The following is a 26,567-nucleotide window of genomic DNA, read 5'->3' as shown; positions in this document are numbered from 1 at the left end:
TTGGCTTTTTGGCGAATAACCCCTTTTGGGATTTCCTTTTGCCATCTTTCTTGGCAAGAAAGCACCGTTGTCGGGCCACAAGTTGCCACCCTCGGATGGAATCATGTTGGATCCCTTAGATGACATATCAGCGCGCCCGAAACGGTTATCCAGTTGTTGCCTCGGCTGCTTTTCGCGATAAATGAGAAGACTGCAACCTGTAACGCACGGATGACTTTGGCTAAGCAGAAAATCCTCGAAAACGACTAGTTTTCTAACCAAACACGTGTGCTACAGCGAAAGCCTATTCGAAGTGTTTCAAATTCTTCATGGTAAAATTAATTTTTATATTTCTCAGCATAGATAAATCAACCCCACGTTAGCCCTCATTAATTCTTGTCAAGTAGCAACCCAGCACTGTTGGACCTGGATGACTATCGTCTCTAACCGATATGAGACACCGAACGCTGTGACTCGCTCTTGTCATTCGATTACTTGGCGTTTGGTTAAAAAGACCCAAAGCACAAGCGTAACAGGTTGGCGGGTATTCCATCTCTCTGACGTTGTTGGCAGAGGCCAGCTGTTACAGACTAGCAGTTGTACTCGAGAGACTACCAAGGTGCTGTACAGGTGTGAGCGCGGGTTCTGTAGCCCGGAATAAAATCATCAAACCGTTTCAAATCACACATGTTTTTGATCGCCCTGTTTGTTATCGAATACAGGGGGGAAATAAATAAATAAAGATTACCAAAAAAAATCGGTATACAAGTATTTTATCCTAATTGTGTTATATTCTAAACAGGTTGATAAACGTGCAACAGGTTAATAAAACCTAAAACGAACTACTGAACGCTGAAAACGAAAGTGTCATTTTGTTCATAGCCTTTTTATAAGGAACGACATTTTTTACTTTTATACTACAGGTATATGCAGACGAATATGGAAAACCTAATGGGCCACAATACTATGGAAAGTCAAACAGGTAAATATAGTCTCAATTATTATGCTGTTTTTGTGTCCTTCCAATGACGTTTAAAGCATAAGGTAATGAGCTCCATTTGCTCGTTATTGACAACCCACACATTTGAGCTTTCTTCACCCAATCACGGACAAAGAAGGTAAGACTAGACCAATTCAGACCCTATTTATGTAAGAATATATACACCTGCCACCCACGTTCTCTCACCTCAGCCACCAAATCGGCGTACTTCAGCTTTTTCCTTTCAAAAGCTTCATCCACTGCATCCTCAAATGGAATTGTTAGCGCTGTAAAATAAGCTATAAATTTACATTCATAGTACAACACCATGTCTGGCCTCAGTGCACTTAACACAATACACTGTGGGTCCTGTAGTTTTTTTTATCTATGTCCACAAGAATTTTTAAACTTATGCCTCACCCAATCTGCCAGTGTATATGGTCTCCAACATGCTGCCCTTCTTGCCCAAACTTAATCACTTTATTCTAATACCACTCAGCAATAAGTTAACCTCTGGGTGCTTAGTATCATTGGCCATACAAGGGGGTAGGTCAAAGACACCACAATTTCAATTCACTGCAATTTCTCAATACTAATAGAACTGCGGAAGGCTATTATCTTTGGCCCCACAACTTGCTCTTTAGTGCTGCACTATACCATCTACCTAAACTCTTAAATGGTTTCTCCAATAGATGGCATCACATCTCCTTCCAGTATGAAATTTTCCTGCACAAGTTTTCCTTTAACAGTTAACAGATTTCTACACTTGCTAGGTTTATTTATCGTCCTTAGCAACTGCCCGGTACATGGCAGAGTAGTTGTCAGCATTGTCGCATCATCTATGAATACCAGAAGCTGTCCAGTAGCCTCTCCCCACATACAATAAATTTTGAGGCTCTAATTATTTCCTCCATTGCTATTCTAAACACTAATGGTGATATAGTGCAACCAGCCATTATACCCATTTTCAATCTCTACCAGAATATAACAAATTATCTTGTATTAAAACAGAACAGAATATCCTCAAAATATGCTTTTTGTAACCTTACCTAGTACCTGGATGAATCCAAATCCTTTCCATAAGAGGTTATGTGGCACAAAATACATTAGCTAAATCTATGAAAACCACATGTAGGTCCATACCCGCTTTCTATGTTGCCTGAATTTGATGCCAAATCACACTACTTTCTGGTGACTGCGAGAACCCATTGTGCTGCAAATGTTTTAAAAGTGCTGCAGTTACACAAAGATTCATCAAAATGAAAACATGTGCGCTACATTTCTGAAATGCAGTGCAAAATCGAAAAACACATGCAACTTCAGAAACCGTGCAAATCCAGCCACAACACAATGGAAGTGTTTCTAGAGGACACACAGAGGGGCTCGACTCCTACGAGACCAGCAGTATCAGAGTAGCTGATGAAAAATAATTATATTTGCGATTACTACTGTTATATCATTATGTTGGTTTATTTTGCTAGGTTGTACAGAATGCACCCTTAAAGAACACTTATAAAATTCCCATTTAACAGTTTCTATCTTAATACCCAATTAGCTAGCTACATTCAGAGTATTTTACAAATTTGCAGCATAGGCTATGTTTCTGTTCAAGTTTGATAGTTTAGCTGATCTGCTACAATGACCAGCTCAATTGTGTTATTCATACTGTCTTAAATGGTTTGAAATGAATAACATTCTAAATATAGGTATATAGTCGGAAACTGAGTTTTATCTCTCAATGTAGCTAGCTAGCTAGCTAATTATTTACTGGCAGGGTCAGGTTTATATGTGTGTTAAATGGGATTTTGTTTTATCAGCATTCTTTAAGGCTGCGTTCTTTACAACCTAGTAGTAGCAACATACACAAGAATGCAAAACACACATAGGCCAATTGTCCATTCTGTACAACATACCAATGACAAAACCATGGTGATCACAAATATAAATTACTTTTCACTAGCTGTCTGGTTGTCCATCCACTTTCCATATCCCCTAGAAACAATACTTCCATTGTGTTGTGACTGAATTTGCAGCATTTCTGAAGTTGTATGCATTTTCATTTTGATGAATATATTTTGTTTTGTTTTTTTCATGTGTATCATGATCAGTAACTTGCAGCATAATGGGTCTTCCTGGCCACCATACTACCATGCTCCAAACAACCTACACATCCAGAAATGTCTGCCTTTTTTATTGATGTATCAACTAGTTTATTTGCCTTCAAGTATGCTGCCAGGCTCTGTGCTAGCACACATAACAAAATATTCTAAAAAAAAAAAAAAAGACTTATAAGCTGAAACTGTTCTATATGCATGGAATCCTTACAGACAATACAGACTTGTGAACCGTGAAAAAAAATGATAAATAGCTTACAGAATAATGATCCGTGAACACTACAATAACCGACAACCTACTCTACTGACACAGGGGTTTAAACACGTACACAAATGATACGCGTAACAAGAGGCAGGTGTGTTAAATTACGATGACGACAAGGGGGGCATTGTTACAAACATGAAGGCAGTCACAGTGAAAACCGTCAACAATGTCGACTCCACAAGGCGGGCTGTACCATGTGATAAGTGGGAAGGGGAGCCTACTGTTACATTGCATTAATATCCTCTTTCTTTCTTTCCCTTCTACACACCTCCACTGCTTTCAAAAACTTCGCAATACCTTGTCCCTATACCTTCTCCTGCAACCTACCAAAACTTGCCATTACATATTCATAAATAACTACCTAAACTGTTCAATTTATTCTCCACTGATCCCTTCAGCAGAGAAACCGGCCAATGCCTTTCAAATTGTCATTATTACTCTTCCAACCTACCTGATCTACTGCACCTGGCTATCTCACCTTTCTTCTCTGCCCAATATCTTTTTAAGATCTTAGTGTGGAAAATTACTGATAATTGCCTATTGTTCACTCTTTTTCATTTCCAGATCAAAGGCACAAGCCCAAAGCAGCCACGCCTAAAGTTCTTCCCACAGACTCTACAAGGGGACAGAACAAGAAACTTTAAAGACATACGGCATTGCACCATTGTTATTGGATGATAATTAATATTTATGTTTAAGCAACCTACACCCTTGGTTTTTGGTGACGATGCATCCAAATTCGAATTCCATAGCCTAATTAATGATTCCTTGGCTGATTTTATGTGAACGGCATAATCTTGATAGTCATATAAGATCAGTCAAGGAATTAAATTGTATGAAATGTACTGTATTACACTCTAATGTAATGTCTTTACCTTTGTATTAACTTGCATGCCCTGAAACTCCTCTCTGATGTCTAGCCTTATTAGTTAGCCACACCAAGATTTTCACTGGCCCCATCTTGTCCATGCACTAAATATTTTCTGCAGCTTTCACTGTTCACAGTAGTGCCTCTGCTGGACATGTTTACGTACAATCAGAAAAAAAAAACCCATTAAACTAAAATGTACTGCTCAGTAATAAGGGGGTGAAGGCCCCAGTATCTCAAGTGAAATGGAAAGATCCTACATAAAGAACTATTAATAATTATTATCATGATTATGTCATATGATTTTTAACTTCAATACCCCTCAATCAGTGCTGGTGTAGGTGAGGATTATACTGGACTCAACGATACAACCAGGTGATTACATTTCAGATTATGCTGCTCTTAATTGTAACAGGAGCAAATGATTTTGACCAGTGTACATTTAGGCCATTGATTTCATTTTTTTTCTGCATCCAACTTCATCCCCTTTGCATTTAAGCATTCTTTCAATTGTGGAAAAAGCACTTCCAATATTAACCCTTATTAAATATGAAATATATAATGTTAGGAGTTGCAATATCATTGATTTTTGCTGCTGTGACAACCATGTGCTGTTTGAAGGGAGTACTAACAAAATACAAACACATTTTACAACACAAAACATTCTGGTTTATTCTCAGAAAACACAAACTGAAATCATATACATGATATTTGCATAATATTTGATCATGAAAAATTAAAATTGTGCGTAATGATCAAAAACAACTGAGAAGCCTCTCTATTACACAGTGTTTTAATATACACAACAGAAATCTTTTCACACAACAAACAAAAGGAAAAAAGATTTCTGGGTGGAATAAAATTTGAATGCAGCTGTTAAAATATTTTCTTTATGTACTCATGAAACTAATTAATTATTTGACTGGTGGGTGCACCTAAAATAATGTACACATGGAAAAAAAACATGAGGAAGCAGTCAGAATTACAAGTATTGCCAAGGTAAAATTATATTTAACCATACTGATTTTCTCAGCCAGGTTGTTGATCACTGCATTGTTTCCATTTTCCAAAACTCATGCTGTAGCTGTATGGAATGTATGGAATCGCAGCGGCTGACCTGTTAACTGAATGTTTAGTGTTTTAGTGGGTACCACTTCTCACTGGAATGGGCTGTGGGGGCCCTCGTTTGATCTCTGTATTGATGGGGATGCACTTCTGTTAAGGAAGAGGGTAGCTAAGAATCCAATATGAACTGACTGGAAAGTAAACAAAATGGTGCAGTATACTGCACAGTCAGCAGTGGCATTGTGAACAGAAAATGTATTTTTGAAAGTGAAATGAATTCATTTTATAGAACTTGGAAGCCACAGACTCATAAATTTAATGAGGCCTGTGATTAAAGCTACACAAAGCACATGTACAGTTGTGGCCAAAAGGTTTGAAACTGATGCAAATTTTGGTTTTCACAAGGTTTACTGACTCCTCATCCTTTTATCAGATGTTTATATGGTATAGTGAACCATAGTAAGTACAATTATAAGCATTTATAGGCATACAATTATAAGCAATTTTATTGACAAATACATCCAGTTTATGCAAATACTTAAACAGAAGGGTCAACACAGTAAATAATAATACTTCTGCAATTTAGCTTGGCATGCTGGATATCCGCTTCTGGACAAAACCTTGACTGATGGCAACCCATGATATCAGCTGCCTCCTGATCTAAAGGTCACTAAAATGATGTTAGCAGGCCATTTTGTGGCAGGGCTGAAATGCAATGGCTGGAATGCAGTAATTTTTGTGATTAGTTACATTTTCATGGCAAGGAATGACTTTGCAATCAGTTGCAATTCATCTCATCACTCTTCACAATCTAGAGTTAATGCAAATTGCCACCATAAAAACTGAAGCAGCAAACTTTGTGAAAACCAAAATCTGTGCTAGTCTCAAAACTCTTGGCCATGACTGTACGCTAATAGGAAATGAAATGTTTTTAAACAATAAAAAATAATTTTAATACTGTGGTTTATGTACTTAATTATTATTTTCTTTACTTGTCCACAATATTTATTTAAGCTGCTTTGAATAGTTGAGTGTAAGCAAATTACCAAAAGTAACATTTATCAATAAATATAAATTTAAGATGTTAACATTTGTCATCAGTGATTGAGTTGTGATTGTGGTCAGTAATTCCTGGATAGGTAATATGAATTGCATATAGCTCACTCAGGTTAGGCATGAAGAACATCCAAGCTCATCTTGACTTTATGTCAACCTGGAGGCTCTGACCAAACGAGGACTTGCAAGTGCCCACTCTGCAATATGCTGCATCAAATTTATGGCAGTCAGACGCAGACAGGTCAATCATAAAAATTGTGGCTTTTCAGTGGGAACTTGAATTTAAATTATTTTAATAATTTTAATGTTGAAACTGTCTTATATAAATTATGTAAAGACTTAGATTCTAACATTAAAATACTAATAATAATAATAATAATAATACAGTGTTAAAGAATACTTCAGAAAGTTTTAAGACAGCATGCATGGTTACTGATTTTATGGAATTATGTTTATTTCTATTTTAATATACTTTATTGCATTTAAGGCAAAGGTCTCTGAATACCTTGTCCCACATTTGCTACCTGGGTAGTTTGCTGAGAAGAAGCAAAATCTGCACATGCTGAGATGACCCAGCTCTCAACTGTTTTTGCATATCTCTCTGTTCTCTTAAATCAGAACATTCTGGTCTCTTAGCCATAGTTTACACATAAAACTCACATTAGTCCAGCTAACTGCAGTACTATGATCTTCTATAGTATATACAATACATTTGACAATACATATATTCATATACTAACCATGTTCAAATACCACCATATTATTTAATGTGCAGGTAAAATGCTTGTAGTTTGGTAATATTGTTGGCTGATCCTTTTTCAATTAGGGATATCACAGTCAAAGTAGCCAGATTGATGCATCTGGAGCATGTCAGCACATGATATGCCCTCAGTTCTCATCTTCTGTCTCTCTGCTTGGAGGGATAGAAATGGTTGCAGGATTGTGTTGGTTTGGTGGGTTTGATTGGTGTTTTTCTGAGGAAGTAAATCTCTGCTACCTCTGTGTACCAAGTCCTTTCTGCAAAGTGAAGCACAATGAAGAGAAGAAAAGACCCTGCAAGGGGGGGCTGTGTATTAGCCTTATGAAGTGTGTTTTTGAACTTTGCAAATAAATTTCACTGCAGAATCACAACAGAACATTCTAAGGCTTATTTTGAGAATCTGTGTGCCATATTCAAATTAGATAGTCTCTCCTTATAGGTCTTCAGAAAATTTCCAAAAATCTTTCTAAATTTTCCAGAAATTTCCCAGAAAAAAAGCCCAGTGTATTTCTGCAAGCAGTGTATTTCTGCAAGCAACATCTATCACCAGCACACAAGTGGCACAATTGGCCACCCTCCTGGTTCAAGTTCAAGTTCAAGTTCGGTTTATTCGTCACATACATAGTCATACACAGTATAACACGCAGTGAAATGGTGGTTATTTCCCCTGGTGGGGAAGGTTACGTGCTGGTAAAGGTTGGGCACCGCACGCTTGAGGTTAGCGCTTGGTATCCACATGGTATCCATGTTTCCATGGTTTCCCTGACGTTTCTGTTTTCCTTGCTTAGTGGTTATTTTGGTAAGTTTGGTATGTTTGGTCATGTTCAGAGTTATTGTCGCTACCTCCATCATCGTCTTTGTTCTGCTGTTAGTCTAGTTCATGCGTTTATTTTCCTCCATGTTTTCCCATGTCTCTGTTTACTAGCCTTCTGTGTTTTGTTGTCCTCACTCAATAAACTTCCTCCTGCATTTGCCTCTTGCCTGGATACTGCTGGAGATATTACAACAAGCTCACCTGAAGCCTGCCCAGTGCAAGAGTGTAAATTAAAGCATCTCATCATGCTCCTAAGCTAAACAGAAAACCATGCAGACTATGAATTTATAAACTACCAACCAAACGCTAAAGTATCTCAACTGCTGGTTATAGTGGAAACAATTTTTCCTAATGCATGTGCAAGGTCAAAAGCAGGAAAATCATTCAAACCCACATGCATTACTGTGATGTTTTTAATGTAACCACTAATACCAAAAAGCGACTCCTTTTGGGCAAAAAGCTAAGGGTTAATAGAAACATGGTATTTGGCTAGCACTGAATGCACTGCCACTTTTCCACCCTTAACCACAGGTGTTAAGACAAACTGGAACAGGGCTTTCACGCATGTGAATGTTCATACCTGTTTCCTCTCGGCTCATCCTGGTTGCACTTTGGGGAGAAAGGCAGAGTGTCAATGTGATTTTTGAACAACGTGTTTGCTCATACAAATAACTGCATGCTAATTGGAAATAGTTTCTTTCCAGTATTCAATTTGCAGAGCTCTTGTTTGGCTTAATGTGCTAAATGTTTTGCTATTGGTTGAATGTTTCAGAAGAAAGTCTTTAAATAATGTAATCAAGGTGATATTTGAACATTATGATTAAAGATCACTTGCTCTTCAGCAAGTTTAAGCAACCCCTCCCCCCCACCAAAAAAAAAAAACACTGTTCACTGTTCCATTCATACACTGATTATTTATAATTTTGAATGTAAAAAGCTGAAATAAAATGAACTCTAAAGGAAGAAAATTCATGTAAAATCTTTCAGTGTTATAGTTTAAGGACATAAAACAGCAAAACAAAAACAAACAAACAAGCAAAAATATTACTAAACATGATATAGATAAGAAATTCCACACATGTTCAAACTTGGACATTATGCCAAATCTGTCAGCAAAGCTCATTTTAAAGTTGATAAATTGCATGTGTTCACGTGATTGTAAATAGCAGAACAGGAACCACAATAATCATGTGTGGTCTGCAACAAGTAGGAAAGGCTGGAAAAAAAAAACATTTCTTTATTCCAGAAAAAAAGAGATTTTTATTATGATAGAGTATAACTGTTTCAGTGTAATATCTGGAAGGTTTTCTGTACATTATTTCTTTTACACCTGGAAAATTAGAAACTTTGGTCCAAGAATTCTGATACACACATGAATATAATGCAAATAATTCACTTAATGCAAATGTTTCTTGCTTAGCCGTCACAGAACAGTTTACTCTGTCAGATGTTCTTGTGTATATTTAAGTCAAGATGCTTTTAAGTGACTTTTTGAACTCCAATATTTGACAGTACCACCCAAGAAAGATGGCTAATAGCCTTCAAAATATTGAAATCATATTTGAACATCGAGAAGAATTAGGAAAAAATAAAAATAAATGTGTGTTTTCAATCATATGATCAGAATCAAGTATGCAAAGGAAATAAAGGAACAAATGTATGACACTAAGATAGAGTTAGATTAAGACAATATGGTGAGTGGCTGGTAAAATTTAGTTAATCAAGGTGACCATGAACTAGGTTGTCTGTGCTTGGATTATTCTTAAGGTTCTCACACGCTGAAAAGGCAGTGATGTGTACAGAAGTACTGAAACATCATAAATGTTCTTCATGTGTGGGAGATGCTAGAGCCCTCTGCCACAGCAAAGCCCTCAGTGCTGAATGGAGATCTACACAGTAGGCTGGTAAACAGTGGAGTGAGTGGAGGTGTTCAATTAAGGGTCCATATTGTACTTTTTTCTTTGATATTTCCCTGTGATGTCCACTTTCAATGTTTGTGTGGTTTTATGTTCCAATTCATTTTTACACAACAATTTTCAAACCTCTCTTTATCCATTAGAATTCAACAGGCTTTTTTTCTGTTACTGTGCCTTTAATATGAATATAAGCTAAATTAGCTCTTTTCAGACTAGTTGCCCTGTATTGTGCTTCTTTCAAAAGCACTTAGAGCTGAAACAATTGAAAACCGCAATGGAAGTGGGCAGGGCTACAGTGCTGTAGGCTGAATTGAAAGCAGGCTGTTTTGTCAGATTTGATTCTATATATTGACTGTATGGACTAGGGGATTGAATGCTGTGTTTTGAAACAATATTTATATATTACTCCAAAATTGTTATCTCTAGAAAGCAAGGGAAATTCAATTTTCTATTATACAGGCCTTTTAACACATGATTTTGCCATGCCAGGAGAAAAAAAAAAGGATTTACATCAGGAGGAATGTGGGTCTCAAGCAGATTGTCACAAGCAGATTGTGCTAGTTCTGATAAGACAACATCAATGAAAAGATACCACTTTTTAAATTGAATGTAAACTGCTGTCATAGGCTAAAAGAATAAAATAACATTTTGACATCACATGCAAATGGAACATAGCATAGCTGCAGCATAACGTGTAACATACGTTACACACACACACACACACACACACACACACACACATGTTCACAGATCACCATTTAGCAGTACAAGGTCAGACACACGACACACAAAAGAGAGAGAGACGGAAAGTGAAAGAAAGAGACAGAATAACAGGGACAGAGGAAAAAGATAGTAAGAGAGCATGAATGAGAAAGAGAGCATGAGAGTGTATGTGTCTGTATGTGTGTGTGACAGACAGAAAGTCAATGTGAGAGGATGCAGTGAGCACATACTTCTGCTCGTCCTACAACTTGTGGCTCTTTGGATGGCTGTTACATGTGCCTGTGTTAGCCGAGTTCTTTTTGTTCGAGGAGTGGGACAGTGTGGTGCACGGCTGACTCCCAGCAGGGTCAAAGTGCATCAGGCAGAAGACCATGTCTGTAGGTATAAGCTCCAAATCATATGGAGGGTTGGTGATTACAAACCTGTGACACAAGAGAAAGGCACAGAGAATGAGAAAGTGTGTGTGTGTATGTGTGTGTGTGTCTGTCTGTGTAAAGAACATACACCAGATACCTAAGCCCTTGTCATATAATTCAATACCACAAATACACATACTTGCTGGGCTTTATAGGAAAATGTGGAATTAAGAATCATTCAAATATGAATCATTAAGATGTAAAAATCATTAGTCAAATAAAAATCATGTTTAGAAAATATTCAATAATAATCATTATTAAAGATAAATCAATTACTGGAATAAGATGTTTCAAATATCATTCAAATAGGAATAATTACAATGACAATTGTTATGCAGTGTGATGCAAATACTAAACTCTGGAATGTGAACAGTGCAGTGTCAGTATTGTGGTGTAAACAACACAGAGACACACCATTTAGCTACTATGCGGCTCTTAAATGGAACCATCATCACAGAACCTCAGAGGTACCCAGACCTTAGACATTTTAAAATCAGTACTGAAAACTGATCTATTTGAACTTACTTTTAAGCAAGCTTAAGACAGTAGTTTTAGCTCTCAGGGACAATACTGCACTATAGTCTTTTACCTTTATCATTGATCTCCTAGCCTTTATTGTATTATTGTATTTATTATGTAAATTTAATGTTATGCACTTTGTGTTTATTTAATTTCAATGTAACATTATATTTTTTAATTGCCTTTATCTTTTCTATTAAATGAAAGTCTATGAAATGAAATTTAAATGAATGTTTGGTGTGATGTGAACAGTTTGATGACAACACTGATGCCAAAACTATGAAGTGAACAGTACAATCACTACTGTGTTATCACTGTAATGCAAACTGATGTGAACTGTATGATACAATCACTATGGTCTGAGCACTAATGCAAACTATGATGTGAACAGTGTGATATGATCGCTATGGTGTAATGCAACAGTGATGTGAACAATATGCGGTCAAAGCTGTGATATGAACACTGTGATGTGAAAAGTGTATTGGGAGGATCTTTGTTTGTAACCATGCCTGCATACACATGCACCTTGTTTGTCTTTGTGTATTTAAACCCATGTCAATTTGTGCAGTGTTGTTGGTCATTGTTGATGTAGCGTGTTCTTAGTGAGTTAATGTATAAATGTAACATTAGTGAATATGCTTGTTAGCGTCTGCATATAATGTTAATGTCCATGTTCGTGTAGCCCTTGTTGGTGTTTGTATAGAGTATGTCTATGTTAGCGTTAGGTGTGTGTATGTTCGATGTCACCATTATGTGTGAGTGCCACTATTGTCCTAAATGTTTTATGTCATTAAATGTTTCACTCCGTCGAGAGAGTCTGTGCATCCTGCTCCACGCCCTGTGACACTTGGGCTAACTCATTACAGTAAACATTTGACATGCATGTGCAGCTTCAGGTCACGCACCGCTTTGTGCATTCAGTCTCAGTGGTCCGAGGCATGTCCAGTAGTCGGTATATTCCAAAACACAGCATGTTGTAAGTTTTCATTGCTCTGCAGAATAAGTCACCATATAAACCTCCTTCCTGTAAATAAAGCAACACATATAATCTGCTCTAGCATTCAGCACACTCCAAACATCAGGCGCTGGTCTCCAGAATCTCCATGTACACACTCAAGTAGCTGTTGCCATGGAGTTATCAATTTGATCAATATAATATTACAGTGCTGTCTTTTTTTAAAACACTTCAAAATACAAAGGAAACTTTTTAGAGCTGCTTATATGCAAACCAGCCGAAATACAGCAAACAAACAGGGTTCAGGCGTTGGCTGTGTCTGTGCATTATACAGGAGTTGTCAAGAAGCTGAGTGAAGTCTTGTCACTCAGCAGGTGTCTCTGCTGTCCTGTCTATCCATGTTCTAGTATTCTTACACTGACCTGTGTGGAGCTGTTTGCTGTGTCTTGAACTAGTGACATCTGTTAGACTGGTCTGATAGGGAGGTATGCCAGGTTGTTAGCAAGGTCTGTTAGCGATATCTGTCACTGAGGTCAGTTTGCCATCCACACTTTTATTTGTTAGGCAGCAGCAAAACTAGTAATACTGACAAAGGTATTCTATCAAAAGCAGTACTTTGTTACAGTACTTATAAATCACTTGGTGCAGGCCATGACTTAAACTGTAGTATAAACATTTGTGCAATGGGAGATCAGTCTGAAGATGACCCTGTGACCTGGGTTTTGTGTTCCACAGACCATGTTCTAATGGAATTACAGCAATAATTTCCCATGGGAAATTATTGCAGAGTAGTGTGTGATGGTTAGACAGGATGCTTTGTGCTGAGGTCCTCTCTGCCTCCCTCTGTTGGCCTGACTCTCTGTCTGTCTCTGTTTCTCTCTCTCCCTGTCACTGTCTCCTCTCTCCTGCTCTCCTCTCTCTCTCTCTCTCTCTCTCTCTCTCTCTCTCTCTCTCTCTCTCTCTCTCTCTCTCTCTCTCTCTCTCTCTCTCTCTCTTTCTGATTCTCAATTACATTTTCATTTCAATATTTTAATTTTATTGGCATGAATGTAACAAGTTACATTATTACCAAAGCAAATTAAAGGAAAAGGGGAAATGGGTAGGAAAAGAACAAAAGAAAGTACATTATCTACAAAATAAATAATTAACAGTCCCTTAGGCTGTGACAAAATACTATTAACCTTAATGCTTGTACTGTATAATCAAACTATTTTTCTCTCCCAAGATACAGGGCAGTTTTTCTTTATTATTGCAATTTAGAAACTCAGGGCAAAAACTTAGTTATGAAGTGCAACTCTGTGTTCACCACTCGCAGGTGGCAGTAAGAGTACACCCTGTTCTCTCTGGACAGCTAGCTCTGCCTGTGATGGCCAGTTTCAATAACCAGGCTGTGCTCACTTTGTTTGTACATTCATAATGACTTCCTTTTTTAGTCTTGGTATAATCTCAACCTACCAATGTATAGACACGTTTAGGCTATTTATGGCCAAATAGTACTGAAAATTACTGTTATTTTGTGGAATCTTTCCCATAGGTGATGTATTTTTATTTTTCCTTGGTTATAATTTTGAGGCTCTAGAGGCTCTTTGTTGTTTGTTTCAACTGTCTCTCTGTCTCTTTCTTTCTCTGTCTGTCCTTATTTCTGTATTTCTCTGTCTCACCCCGAGTTCAGCAAAGGGCCCTTCACACAGGGCCACCTGGGTCACACGGCACCTGTCCCTCTTGGCCAATGTTTCAGGGGTGTTGTTGCCCCCACGTAGGGTGTTCTCCTCTGCCAACAAACTCTCCAGTTCTGGGGTGAATCCACCTGTGACCAGCGTCCGGATCAATGTCAAAATGTTATCATTGAAGTAAGTCTGTTAGAGAGAGAGAGAGAGGGAGAAGGGAGAATGACAGAACATGAGCTTTTTATAGCATCTAATAAAATAAGACCTTTCATTTCTGTTATGTCCCTATTGGTGTCCATATATGTGTCCAAATATGTGTGTGTGTGTGTGTGTGTGTGTGGAGCTGTTCATCTGATTTCAGATCCAGTGCCAGGTTTCCATTCATGCATTGGCCAGTAAAGATTAACTTCAAGATTAATCAAGGCTCTGATTCTGCTCTATTCTGGACCAGATCCCTGCTCTACATAGAGACTGGGAGATTGGGAGGACAGGGGGATAGGAGATGCTGCGGCTGAGATATATGGTTGTTGTTAGCAATAGTTTGTGTTGCATTTGTGTTTGGTTCATGTGTAATTACTTTGAGAACTTGTGTTTGACCTTGTATTTACTGTTAAGACTTTGAGATTGCATTTCCATCTTTATTTCGTCTGCTATTGTAAATATTGTTAGTGTAAATGGTGTACAGTGTATGTTGGTGTGGATCATGGTGAAGCAAGGGAGTGCCTGCCATTTTTGTTGGGTGTGGGTTTTGTTCTGTGTATGTGTTAGGAAGGCATTGTGTATTTTTCTTTTGTGCAGGATTAGTTAGTGGGTCTTTTCTTTTCACTGTGGGTTTTGTTTATTATTTTGGACTGTGCCACTGTTGAAACTAATCTCACCACTGTTCCATTTGTATCACTCCTGTGTTTCACTGTGTGGTTTTTTTGTTGTTGCCATTTCTCATTCCATTATCCATTTGATCGCCGTTTTAATCACTCTTTTCCCTGTTACGGCCTCACTGCCTAGACATGCTCATAACATGCTCGTGCGCTTGTTTGTGTGTGTGTGTGTGTGTGTGTGTGTGTGTGTGTGTGTGTGTGTGTGAACACTCACAGCACTCATTAAAGAGTCGAGCAAACTGACAGTGAATGCTGCCCCACATGCGAAGGGCTGTGTGAGGTACAGCTCACTGTCGGGGTCATCATCATCATCCTGGTCCAGGTACTGCACATTATCATCATTCACTATGAACACACACACATACACACACACACACACACACGCACACACACACACACACACATTAATTTAAACACAATGCAAACACACATACAACACAACATACATATACTCATAACCACTCAGTATCACCCAAACATACATACAACACACACACACACACACACACACATAAAACACATGTTGTTCAAATTAGCATTACATGCATGAAAGTGGTCCTATTAGCTGACATTTTAGAGGCATTATGGGTTCTTTATGGAATTTACTCTGATTCTGTAAAATTTGTGCAACCTTAATATCAAACAGTTTTATCTGCAAAATGATACATCAGGCAGGTTATGTGACACCAGAACAGAAAGGAGGAAGAAAGATAGTGAGGGAAGTCTGAAACACACCTACCCACACATGTACAAACACACACACACACACACACACACACACACACACACACACACAAATTAATGTATATATAATACAAACACACTACCCAACATACATACACTCAAAGCAACACCACGTACACACATAAATTTACACAGTTTAAACACATATATAACACACCGCCAAATACATACACTGAAATGATCACCAATATCACCTACCCACACACAGGACAGGTGTGACATACCAAGTTCAGTGATCATAGGGATTGAGGTTCCACAGCTCCTATCTTGTATCACACACACTGAGTTCTGCAATTTTTCTGCTTTAGCTATTGACAAAACACACACAGATAAACAAACTCAGTGTTCAGCAACCTGGCAGATTTAGCTAGTGTCGGTTTGTATGAGATTGTGCAAAATATGTGTGTTATGTCTCTTTGTGTGAGTGATTTTGTACAATGTGTGTGTGCCAGTTTGTATGTGCTTGTATACAATATATGTGTGTTTATCAGTTTTATTTATATACAATACATGTGTATCTGTTTATGTGTTTGTATACAATACAGCCATGTTAATGTCAGTTTGCATGTGTATTTGTGTACAATATGTGTGCTTATATCAGTTTGTGTATGTACAATATATGTGTTTATATGTCAGTTTTTATATTTCTGAACAATATATGAGAGCGTTATATTTATGTTTACATGCCAGTTTGTATGTGTCTTTGAACAATACATGCATGTGTACAAGTCATTTTGTATGTGTGCTTTTCTGGGGCAAAATGAGTGTACACAAGAATTTGGTGCACAAGTACATCAGGTTAATCTGCAACTTGAGAAAGGACATTTAACCAAATATTAGGTGTGTTGTATGTATTTTCTTCACACTACATGTATAATTTTGACCCTGTTTTTATTTGAGACACCAACTGTAAATTGTGTGCACAAGGTTCTTTTTTATTTATTAAAGATATGCGTTGTACATTAACTTTGCCCACCCCCCCACCAAAAAAAAGTTTTTAAAAAAATCATTGAAAGCCCAATATTGCCAATATTGCATTCATGTCTAATATGAATGTAAGCGCATTTGTGACCTTAACTGTATGTGTGAATGTGTACAATAAATGCATATATATAATTTGATTTTGTATGTGTTTGTGTGCCTTCCTTCTTCTTCTTCTTGTTGTCTTTGTGTGTGTGTGTGTGTGTGTGTGCGTGTATGTATGCATGTACATTGTACCAATCTCTGTGATGATGCTGCTGTTGCTTGCCATGGTAACACGCTGTCTCATCAGGCCATGAACAGATCTGTTCTCAGCAGAAGAGTGGTCCATACCTGGAGGAGTGAAGCCTGCTGAGTACATGTGAACACACACACACACACACACACACACACACACACACACACAAACACACACACACACAAATTACAATAGTACACAGAACTGTCAAGACTCCAGGACATAATAAAAGGGGGGATGCGGAGCATAGATTTTACATATTGTGCATGAATGTATGCATTTGTTTGTATGTGTGTGTGTGTGTGTGTGTGTGTGTGTGTGTGTGTGTGTGTGCCTATGCCTGTTGGGACGACATGTGTTGAGGGACGTGTGTATGTGTATGCTATTGGGCGGGTATCAGTACCATGTGAGTTCGCTTTCAGAAAGCCTATGGTGTCTTCAAAGCGCATGGATTGGATGTTGAGTGAGGCCAGGATGCTCTCCTTATCCTGCATTGATGCATCATTATTGGTATTAACACTGGATGAGAGGATGACGCACATGTCACACAGGTTGAGGTTCACAGCCCTGAGATTCGCTCTGCTCAGAGGAGAGCCCTTCACGAACACATAAACAACAGAACAAACATTATTCAAACACTGAGGCAAGGTAAGCATTTTCATAATTCTATTTTTGATCTTTGAAATAACTTAATTCAGTTACTGACTTCTGTCATAGGTCAGTTTAGTTATTAACATTCAGAATAACTCAATTATAGTATTCAATAAGATATTTTCTAACTAGATAACCTTTTTTAAAACTGACATGGCACAGGATGGGCTTTATTTACAGAGATACTAGCCTGCTCATAACTCCCTTATGTTAATACAGCTAAGGCACTTCAGAACTAAGCCAATGTGCTCAGCTGGAGCAGACTCACGGGTAATATGGAGACTTTGGGAAAGTTGCTGAGTGTGTCCCACTCCTTCTTTAGGTAGTCCAGTGAGCCCACAAAGACGATAGGCTTCAGCTCGTGATAGTGCAAGTTACTGGCCCTGAGAGGCATCACCAGGTTCCTTAGGCCCATCACAGCTGAATTCAAATCACCAAAGATGCATACCACCACGTGGCCGCTTACAACCGTCATCGATGCTTCACTGTGGGTCTGAGGGGAAAGAGAAAGCAGCTTTGTTAGTCTAAACTACTTCTGCTTGCTTTAACAAAAACTGTTGTTTTTTCCACTAAGACTGGACCAAAAATTTATCCACTAATGAAAACTTAAGTGTCTAAGCTAAGGGTCAGTGAAAGAGTGAAAATGAGTTATCTTCCCTCCATTAACTAGCTCCTTTAGTTCATTACACAATGGTTCTTTTATCATTAGAGGGATGCTGGTATGGTTTCATTACGAGAGACATTATAGAGAATGACAACACTGCCTGTAAAGCCACATTTAACCACATAAGACCAGGTCCACATTCACTATCTCTGTACAACTAGAGGATGCAAATCCAATCATCCAGGCCCCTAGGCAGACTACATATTTACGCTACTTGATTGCCTGGGGAACTTTGAGAACTGAACCTTCCATTTAAATTATAGTAGTGTCTCCACCAGAATGCCCTTCTTGTTGTGTGTTATTCACCAGTATGACATTCTCTGCATGTTAGACTACACCAGGACTGACCAGTTTTGCTTCCTTTCTGTGTATTAGACTACAGCAGTACTCACCAGTACGGCCTTCTCAATGTCTCTCTGGGGGCACCAGTGGAACATTCCTGTGGAGTCATACCTCTTCACATTGGCATCCATCACCTCCGTTGGTTGTCTGGGGACCAGCAGAGGTTCACATCAGGAAGAAGGGAAGAAAAAGACAGGCTAAATCATTGTGGTTGTGTGTGGAGCATGACTCCACCACCCCTAAAGGAAGAGGTGAAAATGTTTTCCATCCTTTTCAGATGGTTTAACCCCAGCTGTATTATTCTGTTAAGTAAGAGATTATATTTTAAGTTAATAGGCCACATGCACACATACAGTTGCTCTCTTTCCTTCTCTCTGTTGTGATCTCTCTATCTCTCCATATCACCTGTAGTGTCTCTTTTGTTGTGTTATTTATTTCTACTTTGCTAAGTCAAATCCTCCTCACAGTTCATCTACCTCTGTGAGAAGGACACAAATCTTTCCGATTCAGCTTCTCTAAAAAAGCATTAATTTGTTCATTATTCTCAGTCCTTCGCTATTAACACATTGCATAATTCAGCAGCAGCTCTTTCACTGGTCAGAGTCCATAAACCTAGGTGTACTACCTAGGAGGAAGAGTAATCACCACAGCTGTGTGCCCCCACCCCCCACCCCCCACACACAGTGTTACCTTGAGATTTGTGGAAAAGGGTAGGTTGAATCCCTAATTCCTTCATTCTGCTGTTTTTTCATAGATGACAAAATAGATTCTGACTCTGCTTCACCTGCAAAGACACAGGCATCTTACACACACACACACACACACACACACACACACACAAATAAGAGGAGACGAAAAGAGCATGATGGGGGGATGTGATTGTGTGTTTGTGTGTGTATATATACATATATATATATATATTACTATTTTAGTGTAATAAAATCTATTCATATTGGCGTGGGAGTGGCTTCAGGCTGTGGCACTAAAAACTAAACACTTTACCAAAAAAACAAAACATACTGATAAACAAGTTGTTTGCAGAGTGCGTTTAAACCGAGTTGTAGGGTTGTGTGGAAAAATTTTAATTACTTATTGAGGATACAACTCCTCCACCACGCTGCACCCACACATTCAAGAACATTTTTTTCTCAAGTAACATTGTTTCCAGAAAATAAATTAATGTCATCAATTGTGTTATTGAGTATAACAAGAATGAAAATAACAACACTGCAGGCCTTCATGGTTTGGTTTTGGATTATCTTATGGCAATCACCCTAGTGAATGGTGGTGATGCGCTAGATAGATTAAAAAAAACAAAAAACACTGATGTCACTCATTTTACATTAAGTTGACAGGTATATTGGAGCTTCAATGTATGATGTATGCTGTGGTTACTTTTTACATGTATTTAAATGTATACTTTTTATAATTAATTTTACACACAATTTCTGGTCATTTTCATTTCTATATTTTGCTAAATGTTTCCATGGAATCATGCAGCACATTTTCAAGAGTTAATCAGAATACATCTTATATTAAACACATCCAACTACTTGTTATCACATTAAAGACATTTTTGGCTTATAAACAACATGAAGTGAACACTTTGAGCTTGATATACCTTCATTGCTGCTTTTTACAAAGTAGCAACAATGTTGACTGTGTGACTACTCAGATATTTACTGTTTTTATTGGGTTAAAATACAAGTTAATGTATTTGGTTTGTGTAGCCTTTATGCATTTTTTTTGTAGGCTGTATCTAGGCTTTCTTGCTTGCCCACATATATTGAAAAAGCAGCTGTTATGACATTGTGTCCAAGGCAGCTGTAAGATCCAGAAGAACAAGTATGTCCAACAATTCAGAGTCAGCTGCTACCAATAAATCGTTTATAACTTTGACCAAGGCAGCTTTAGCACTATGGTTAACCCTAAATCCAAATTATTCTTATTATTATTGGAAAACAAAAAATAAAATTTATTGGAAGAAAGACGTTCTTTCAACTGGGTGGCCACAGCACATTCAAACAGTTTGCCAAAGTGAGACTCAATCCTCGCTCACCATCCCTGGACCGCATCAGACATAGAAGACATCATGAAACAAATATCAGAACCCAGAGAAGTGGGCAGTGAGAAATTTGCAGTCAAACTGAAACAGTTGTGCGAAGAGTTCTAACCCACATCACACAAACTGAGATGAATTCTAGGCAAGAAACTGAGTGTGGACATGGACAAGGTCCAGTCTGCCTGGCCTCAAGCAAATGTCCATACAAAGAAACCAAATTGGGCTAATGATGAGGACAATGAATACACAGCATTCATACAACGTTTATGCAACATGATTAAAATATCATTTCCTGTACGAATGAACATGGCTAGAATAGCCATGTGCAAACAACAGGAGGGGGAAACTGTCTCACAGTATTTAGCATGTCTTACCAATGCACATGACACACACAGTGGACTGGAAAGGGACTCAAGGGGATTCACTACAGTCTCCTAAAGATATTGCGAACACTGCATAATTTGTGCCACAAACAATGTAGGCCAGGGAATAGTGAAGCCCCAGAACGTACATCCACCGACAGACTGACCGTTCCAACACCTGCAGATGGATTTTACTGAATTGAACCCTAGCTGTGAGAAGCAGTATTGTCTGGTAATCGTAGACACGTTCTCTAAATGGGTTGAGGCATTCCCAACAGCGAAGCAAGATGCCAATGCAGTAACAAAAACAATCCTAAAGCAGATCATTTCCAGGTGGCTCATCCCAGAATTAATTGGCAGTGAAAACGTCACACCCTTTATAATAAGGCTTTGAGAGAGGTAGGAGAGTATTTGGGGTTTGATCTAAACTAACACTTTGCCTACCACCCAGCTAATGGAGGAACAGTCAAGAGGGAAAATGGAACACTCAAACACAATCTGGCCAAATGCTGTGCTGAGACAGGACTCTCATGGGTAAAGGCAGGTTTACATATGACTCTCATGCGCAAAGGCTCTTACATTTGAGAACCAGAGTTAGGGGAAGAGCAGGACTAAGCCTATACAAGATCCTTTTTGGCAGACCTCCAAACACAGGGATGGTGTTCCCAGGCAATTAACTGGAGAATGTGAGGCAGAAATGTTGTCATATTGCACAAAATTGTCCTCTGTGTTGTCATAAGTTCAAAGGTCTGTGAAGTTGATGCAAGCGACACTGGTTGTGAAGCGGTGTTAGTACAGGAGGATGCTGTTGGCATAGATCATCCTGTATCTTATTTCTCTGCAAAATTTAATCGACATCAACTACATTATAGCACAATAGAGAAAGAAGCTCTCGCCCTGTTGCTAGCCATTCAGTATTTCAAGGTTTACATTAGTTCAAATGTTTTTACATTGTATGTCCAACTCCAATCGCAGTCTCATGCATTGGTCTTTAATTTGCCAGAATTTTAACCTTAAAATTGTACATAGAAGGGGAAAAGACAATGTGGTGGCAGATGGATTGTCACAGTCTTAGTTTACTCTTATGGGTGGAGGTGTTACAACCCTTGCTGGGTCATTTTATTTGTCTGTTTCTATGTATTTTGTTGCAGGTTGTCTTGTCGTCCTCGTTTCCATCGCCGCATCAAGTGCTCATGATTGACAGTGATTGAAATGTGTGGCCTGATTGGTTACCCTACCTAACCCCACCCAATATTTAGCTGGTCAAGGAGAAGAGCCGGGATCTCTACCTTCGCATAATTGGCATTGTGTCTATTTTGTACCTTTGTTACTGAACTTTTTAGGGGGGTTGTGAGTATGCGAGAGTTTTGTGTTTAGTTCGGTTATGTCTGTACAGAGTATGTTGGTCATAGAGATATAGGGAGATGACGCCATTTATTTTGGGTACTTTCTTTATCTTCTGTTTTGGTTTCAGTTTTTGGAGTTAGGGCACATTTCTGTTGATCCTTTATGTGTGTTCTTATTCTTGTTAGGCCAGTTGTTTCATCTGTTTTTGTTCCAGACTTGTTTGTTTGTTATTTTGGCATTGTCATCTCCCGAAGTACACCCCTCTACAAATAAATACTACTTTTACTTCATTATATCCTTTCCCCTGCCCCTCCTATTTTCTGTTATGGTCCGGAGCCTAGACCAGGTCGTAACACTATTTTACCAATAAAAACTACCAAGTGAAATTCTGTTTATTTCTTGAGCACAAACTTCACTTATTCTGGCTTGTGTTATATTAACATTCTGTGACAGTTACTTTTGGGCTCACCTGAAAGAGTGGTGACAATCCTATCAACATATCTGTTATACTGGCAGTCCTACTAAATACAGAAATAAGATGTGCCATAGGAAACCACTATGCATTGTGGTACTTTTTCCCATAAGAAAGGTACATTTATCTGATGATTTTATCCAAAGCAACCTAAAATTATGACTGAGTGCAATTTGAGCAATTGAGGGTAAAGGGCTCAGGGCCCAACAGTAGCAACATGGCAGCAGCAGGTCTTGAACCTTCTGATTACTAATCAAGTACCTTAATCACTGAGCTACAACTGCTATACATCAGTTGTTCACTACATTTATGGTGCACTATGGGTAATAGTATAGTGAACCATATAGGCAATCTGAATTATCCACTTAGAATTCAGACAGCACTACAAAATAGCTGACACTCTAAATTGAATACTAAAAAGTAAATTGGATGCAGTATCCAACATAACGAATGTCTATCCTTGTGCTCACGACTTACACTATTTTCATTGACGACTGGTAGCTCTGCAAGGCTGTGAAAACTTTGTTAAAGAATAAAAACACTTCTGTGTTGATTAAGATTCATTCCTGGAATCTGCTGGATGGGCATGTGGCTGGTTTTTTTTTTTGATGGCAACAATGGTGTTATGACGTTTTAAATGCATTATTTAAATGTAATTTATTTTGGAGTTATAAAAAGATAAACATCAAGTTCTTTGATTATAATTTATTGTTGAGTTATAATAACTAAGTTATTTTAAGATTATCACACCAGTTATATTTAAAACTGGTAATATAGTTTTGAAGACAAAGAATTCCATAAATGCAACCATACATTACAGCACTTGCTTTTTGAAGTATTTCAGTGTTATTACCTGCAAAAGAATGTTTGTTTGAACTTTTCATCATGACTTAAGGGACTGTTCCATCTTTAGGTTACTAGTGTCATGCTTTTTGCCAAGACTACAGCTCCCATCAGCCACCTACTATCAGCTGGCCTGTCACTCCAACCAACTATACCAACCACAACTAGGTCATGCATTCCACCTCTATTGATTACTAGTTGTTTCCACCTGTTCCTAGTTCATCCTGTCTATTTAACCTGTCTACACACACTTGTTATGAAGTATCATGCAGACCATGGGGTCCCTGTGGTTGTCTCATTGGTATTTTATCTGTTTTATCTCCTGGTGATCACCTTGGTCTGATCTCACTCTGGTTTGTTTAGCTAATTGGTCTCTTGACGGGTTTTTTGTTTTGGACTGTTCTTTCATTTACTCTATTGCCTGCCCTGTTTGTACTGTTTTTATCTGGCAGTTGACCTGATTCTGTTTATTGACCACAACTCTGGATACTCTTTCTCTAAATAAACCTACCCTGCCTGATTTTATCTGCAAGCATTTGGGTTCCAACTAGATTGAGCTTCCTGACATTAGAACATTAACCAATCTGACCAGAAATTAATTTTCCCCAAAACTGTTAGCTAATGACATTCAGGTTCAATGATCATTCATACAAGTTGCTTAGCCTTTTGATTTGACTATCTCTGTAGCATTTTAATAACTGCTAGCACTGTTTTTGAACCTTAGCAGCAGAGTCTGTTTATCTTACATGTGCTTGTAGGCTGTCCAATCAATTATATTGTAAACCTGATCTGTTAGAAATAATATCACAATTAGATGTTTTATCAGTGATATGCTTGTATTTTTGTTTTAAATAGCCTTGAATAAGAACATCTGCCAAACTAAAATGTAAATGTATGCTAAACAATTATTTTTATTTTCAATTACATTCAGGATTCAGAAGTTGCCAAACGTTAATTACAAAACATGGGTCTACTTGTAACTTCAGCATGGCCATCTTTATGGTTTCTTCTAGATTGAGATTTATTGTAAAACTTATGTTTAATAGTCTATTTTATTTACTTTTACCTTAAATATCAGCCAAATTTTATTCGAAAATACCAGTAGAACCTACTCTTTCTCTAAATCGCGTATACCACAATTTATAAACTTTTTGCAAGGAAATTGACCAAAGACATTGCTGCTGCTGTCTGTGTTGCTCACACAAACATGCAGTCTGTAACACCTTGCTCCAGCCTTGGTCTCTGTTCTGCAAACATAACAACCACTCCCTTTAAGTCCTTGTTCCCATTTCTCTCTCCATCTTTAGAAACACCCCAGCCCCAACACTTGAAATGCCTTACTGAAGCCAGTTTTGGCTTAAATGATACCATGTCTTCAAGGCCAGTTTTGAGATTTAGTATTATTGTTATTATAACAAAAAATAGATTAATTAAAAACATGCAGGAAACGTTCTGTATTTTGGCATTCATAGATATATAGGCAACAAAAATATGTTCAGTACATAACTTAAGGGAGTTTTTGCAAGGTTTCCATTCCCCTTCACACATAATTTATTTATCCAATAGCAGGACTTAGTTATAACTAACTAGGAGATGTATTAAACATTGTTACAAATGCATTACTTAACTCAGGTGGAGTTCATAATGAAGTTTGACCAGAATTACTTGTCTTCTTCCATTCTTCTTCACAAATGCTGTGAACATTCAATACGCACACCTACTTTTATAGATTCTCAAGCAAGTGGTTAAATGACTTCAATAGGTTAATTTGTTGTTTTAACTGATGCATTTGGGTTTATAAGTTGTATTTTCAAAACCATTTAAAAAAAAATGTTTTCTTACGTAATGGTCCATGAAAAAAAGACCTTGAAAGCTAGTAGGAAGCTGGTAGAGTTAGAAATGTGAACTTTTAAAAAATCTTTTTGGACGCCTGTATATCTGGAAGGTGAGTTACAGAGTGAGCATTCTTTAGTATAACAAATATGCTAATAGATGACAGCATGGACAGTATTGTAGTATATTATTAATTTTGCTAAAATGTTGTTTAGCAAAGAGTGATAAACATCAGTAACGTTTAGTTTAGATTATAATTTACAACCAATAAAATATTATGCCATATAACGGCAGATACTGTTACTACTACTACTACTACTACTACTACTACTACTACTACTACTAGTACTATTACTAATAACAGGGAAGATGGGAAAGAGCACAGCTGGAACTCTCATAAAGCCATTCACCTCCGCACAAATGTCCTTTAGTTTAAATTTGAAAAAACAATACTTTATGAATAACACAATATTGTGTTTTAGTCCCCCCCCCCCCACCCCCACCACCACCACCACCACCACCACCACCACCAACACCATTTTCACCATTGGATCCACTTTCTATTCCACCTGTTTCTATGCGAGCCGTGTTGATAGGCAGAAATGTCTTCTGACTCTTCCTCTGCAGGGACCCTTCCTCTGCAAGAAAAAGCCACCATAAGAAACAATTTGTTCATGAAACATATTATCATGATGGCAAAAGATAATAAACTTTGAACAATGGAATAATTCTCAGTCCCAGCTTTGCAAAGACTCTATCAGCGTACATTCAAATGTTATACCTGAGAAGTTAATTTAAAATTTGTTCGAGAAAATATTGCTGGGGCTGAATCTAAAAACTAATTTACTAATTAAAAAACAAATATACAATTGCTAATAAAAACTAAAAAAAAAGTTAGTTTTTAGTTAGACTACAGATGTCACTTTGTTTTGTGTTTTAGCTGCCCCAAAAGGTAAATAAATAACTAAACAAACATATAAATAAATATGGCTTTGAGGAGTGGAGAGAAAGTAGAAGGTTAATGGGGGGATATTCTTCACTTCTCCAAATGCCA

At 37.8% G+C, this 26,567-nt stretch overlaps 1 protein-coding gene across 1 annotated transcript in view; it reads right to left on the bottom strand.

The window, feature by feature from the left end:
* Positions 1 to 10,780: 10,780 nt before the first annotated feature.
* LOC113576347 (calcium-activated potassium channel subunit alpha-1-like) overlaps positions 10,781 to 26,567 on the bottom strand; it is a 53,987-nt gene continuing 38,200 nt past the window's right edge. The window contains exons 19-28 of the mRNA XM_035533553.1: positions 19,282 to 19,378; positions 18,645 to 18,762; positions 17,857 to 18,081; positions 17,341 to 17,533; positions 16,937 to 17,047; positions 15,943 to 16,026; positions 15,189 to 15,319; positions 14,091 to 14,285; positions 12,380 to 12,498; positions 10,781 to 10,961 (exon numbers count right to left, since the gene is read on the bottom strand). Of these exons, the coding sequence (XP_035389446.1) occupies positions 10,781 to 10,961; positions 12,380 to 12,498; positions 14,091 to 14,285; positions 15,189 to 15,319; positions 15,943 to 16,026; positions 16,937 to 17,047; positions 17,341 to 17,533; positions 17,857 to 18,081; positions 18,645 to 18,762; positions 19,282 to 19,378 (1,454 nt within the window). The remainder of the gene's footprint in view (positions 10,962 to 12,379; positions 12,499 to 14,090; positions 14,286 to 15,188; positions 15,320 to 15,942; positions 16,027 to 16,936; positions 17,048 to 17,340; positions 17,534 to 17,856; positions 18,082 to 18,644; positions 18,763 to 19,281; positions 19,379 to 26,567) is intronic.

This window comes from Electrophorus electricus, chromosome 14, assembly GCF_013358815.1.
Source record: "Electrophorus electricus isolate fEleEle1 chromosome 14, fEleEle1.pri, whole genome shotgun sequence".
NCBI classification, from domain to species: Eukaryota; Metazoa; Chordata; class Actinopteri; order Gymnotiformes; family Gymnotidae; genus Electrophorus; species Electrophorus electricus.
The sequence above is the reverse complement of the archived record's forward strand: the minus strand, read 5'-3'. Positions and strand labels throughout refer to the sequence as shown.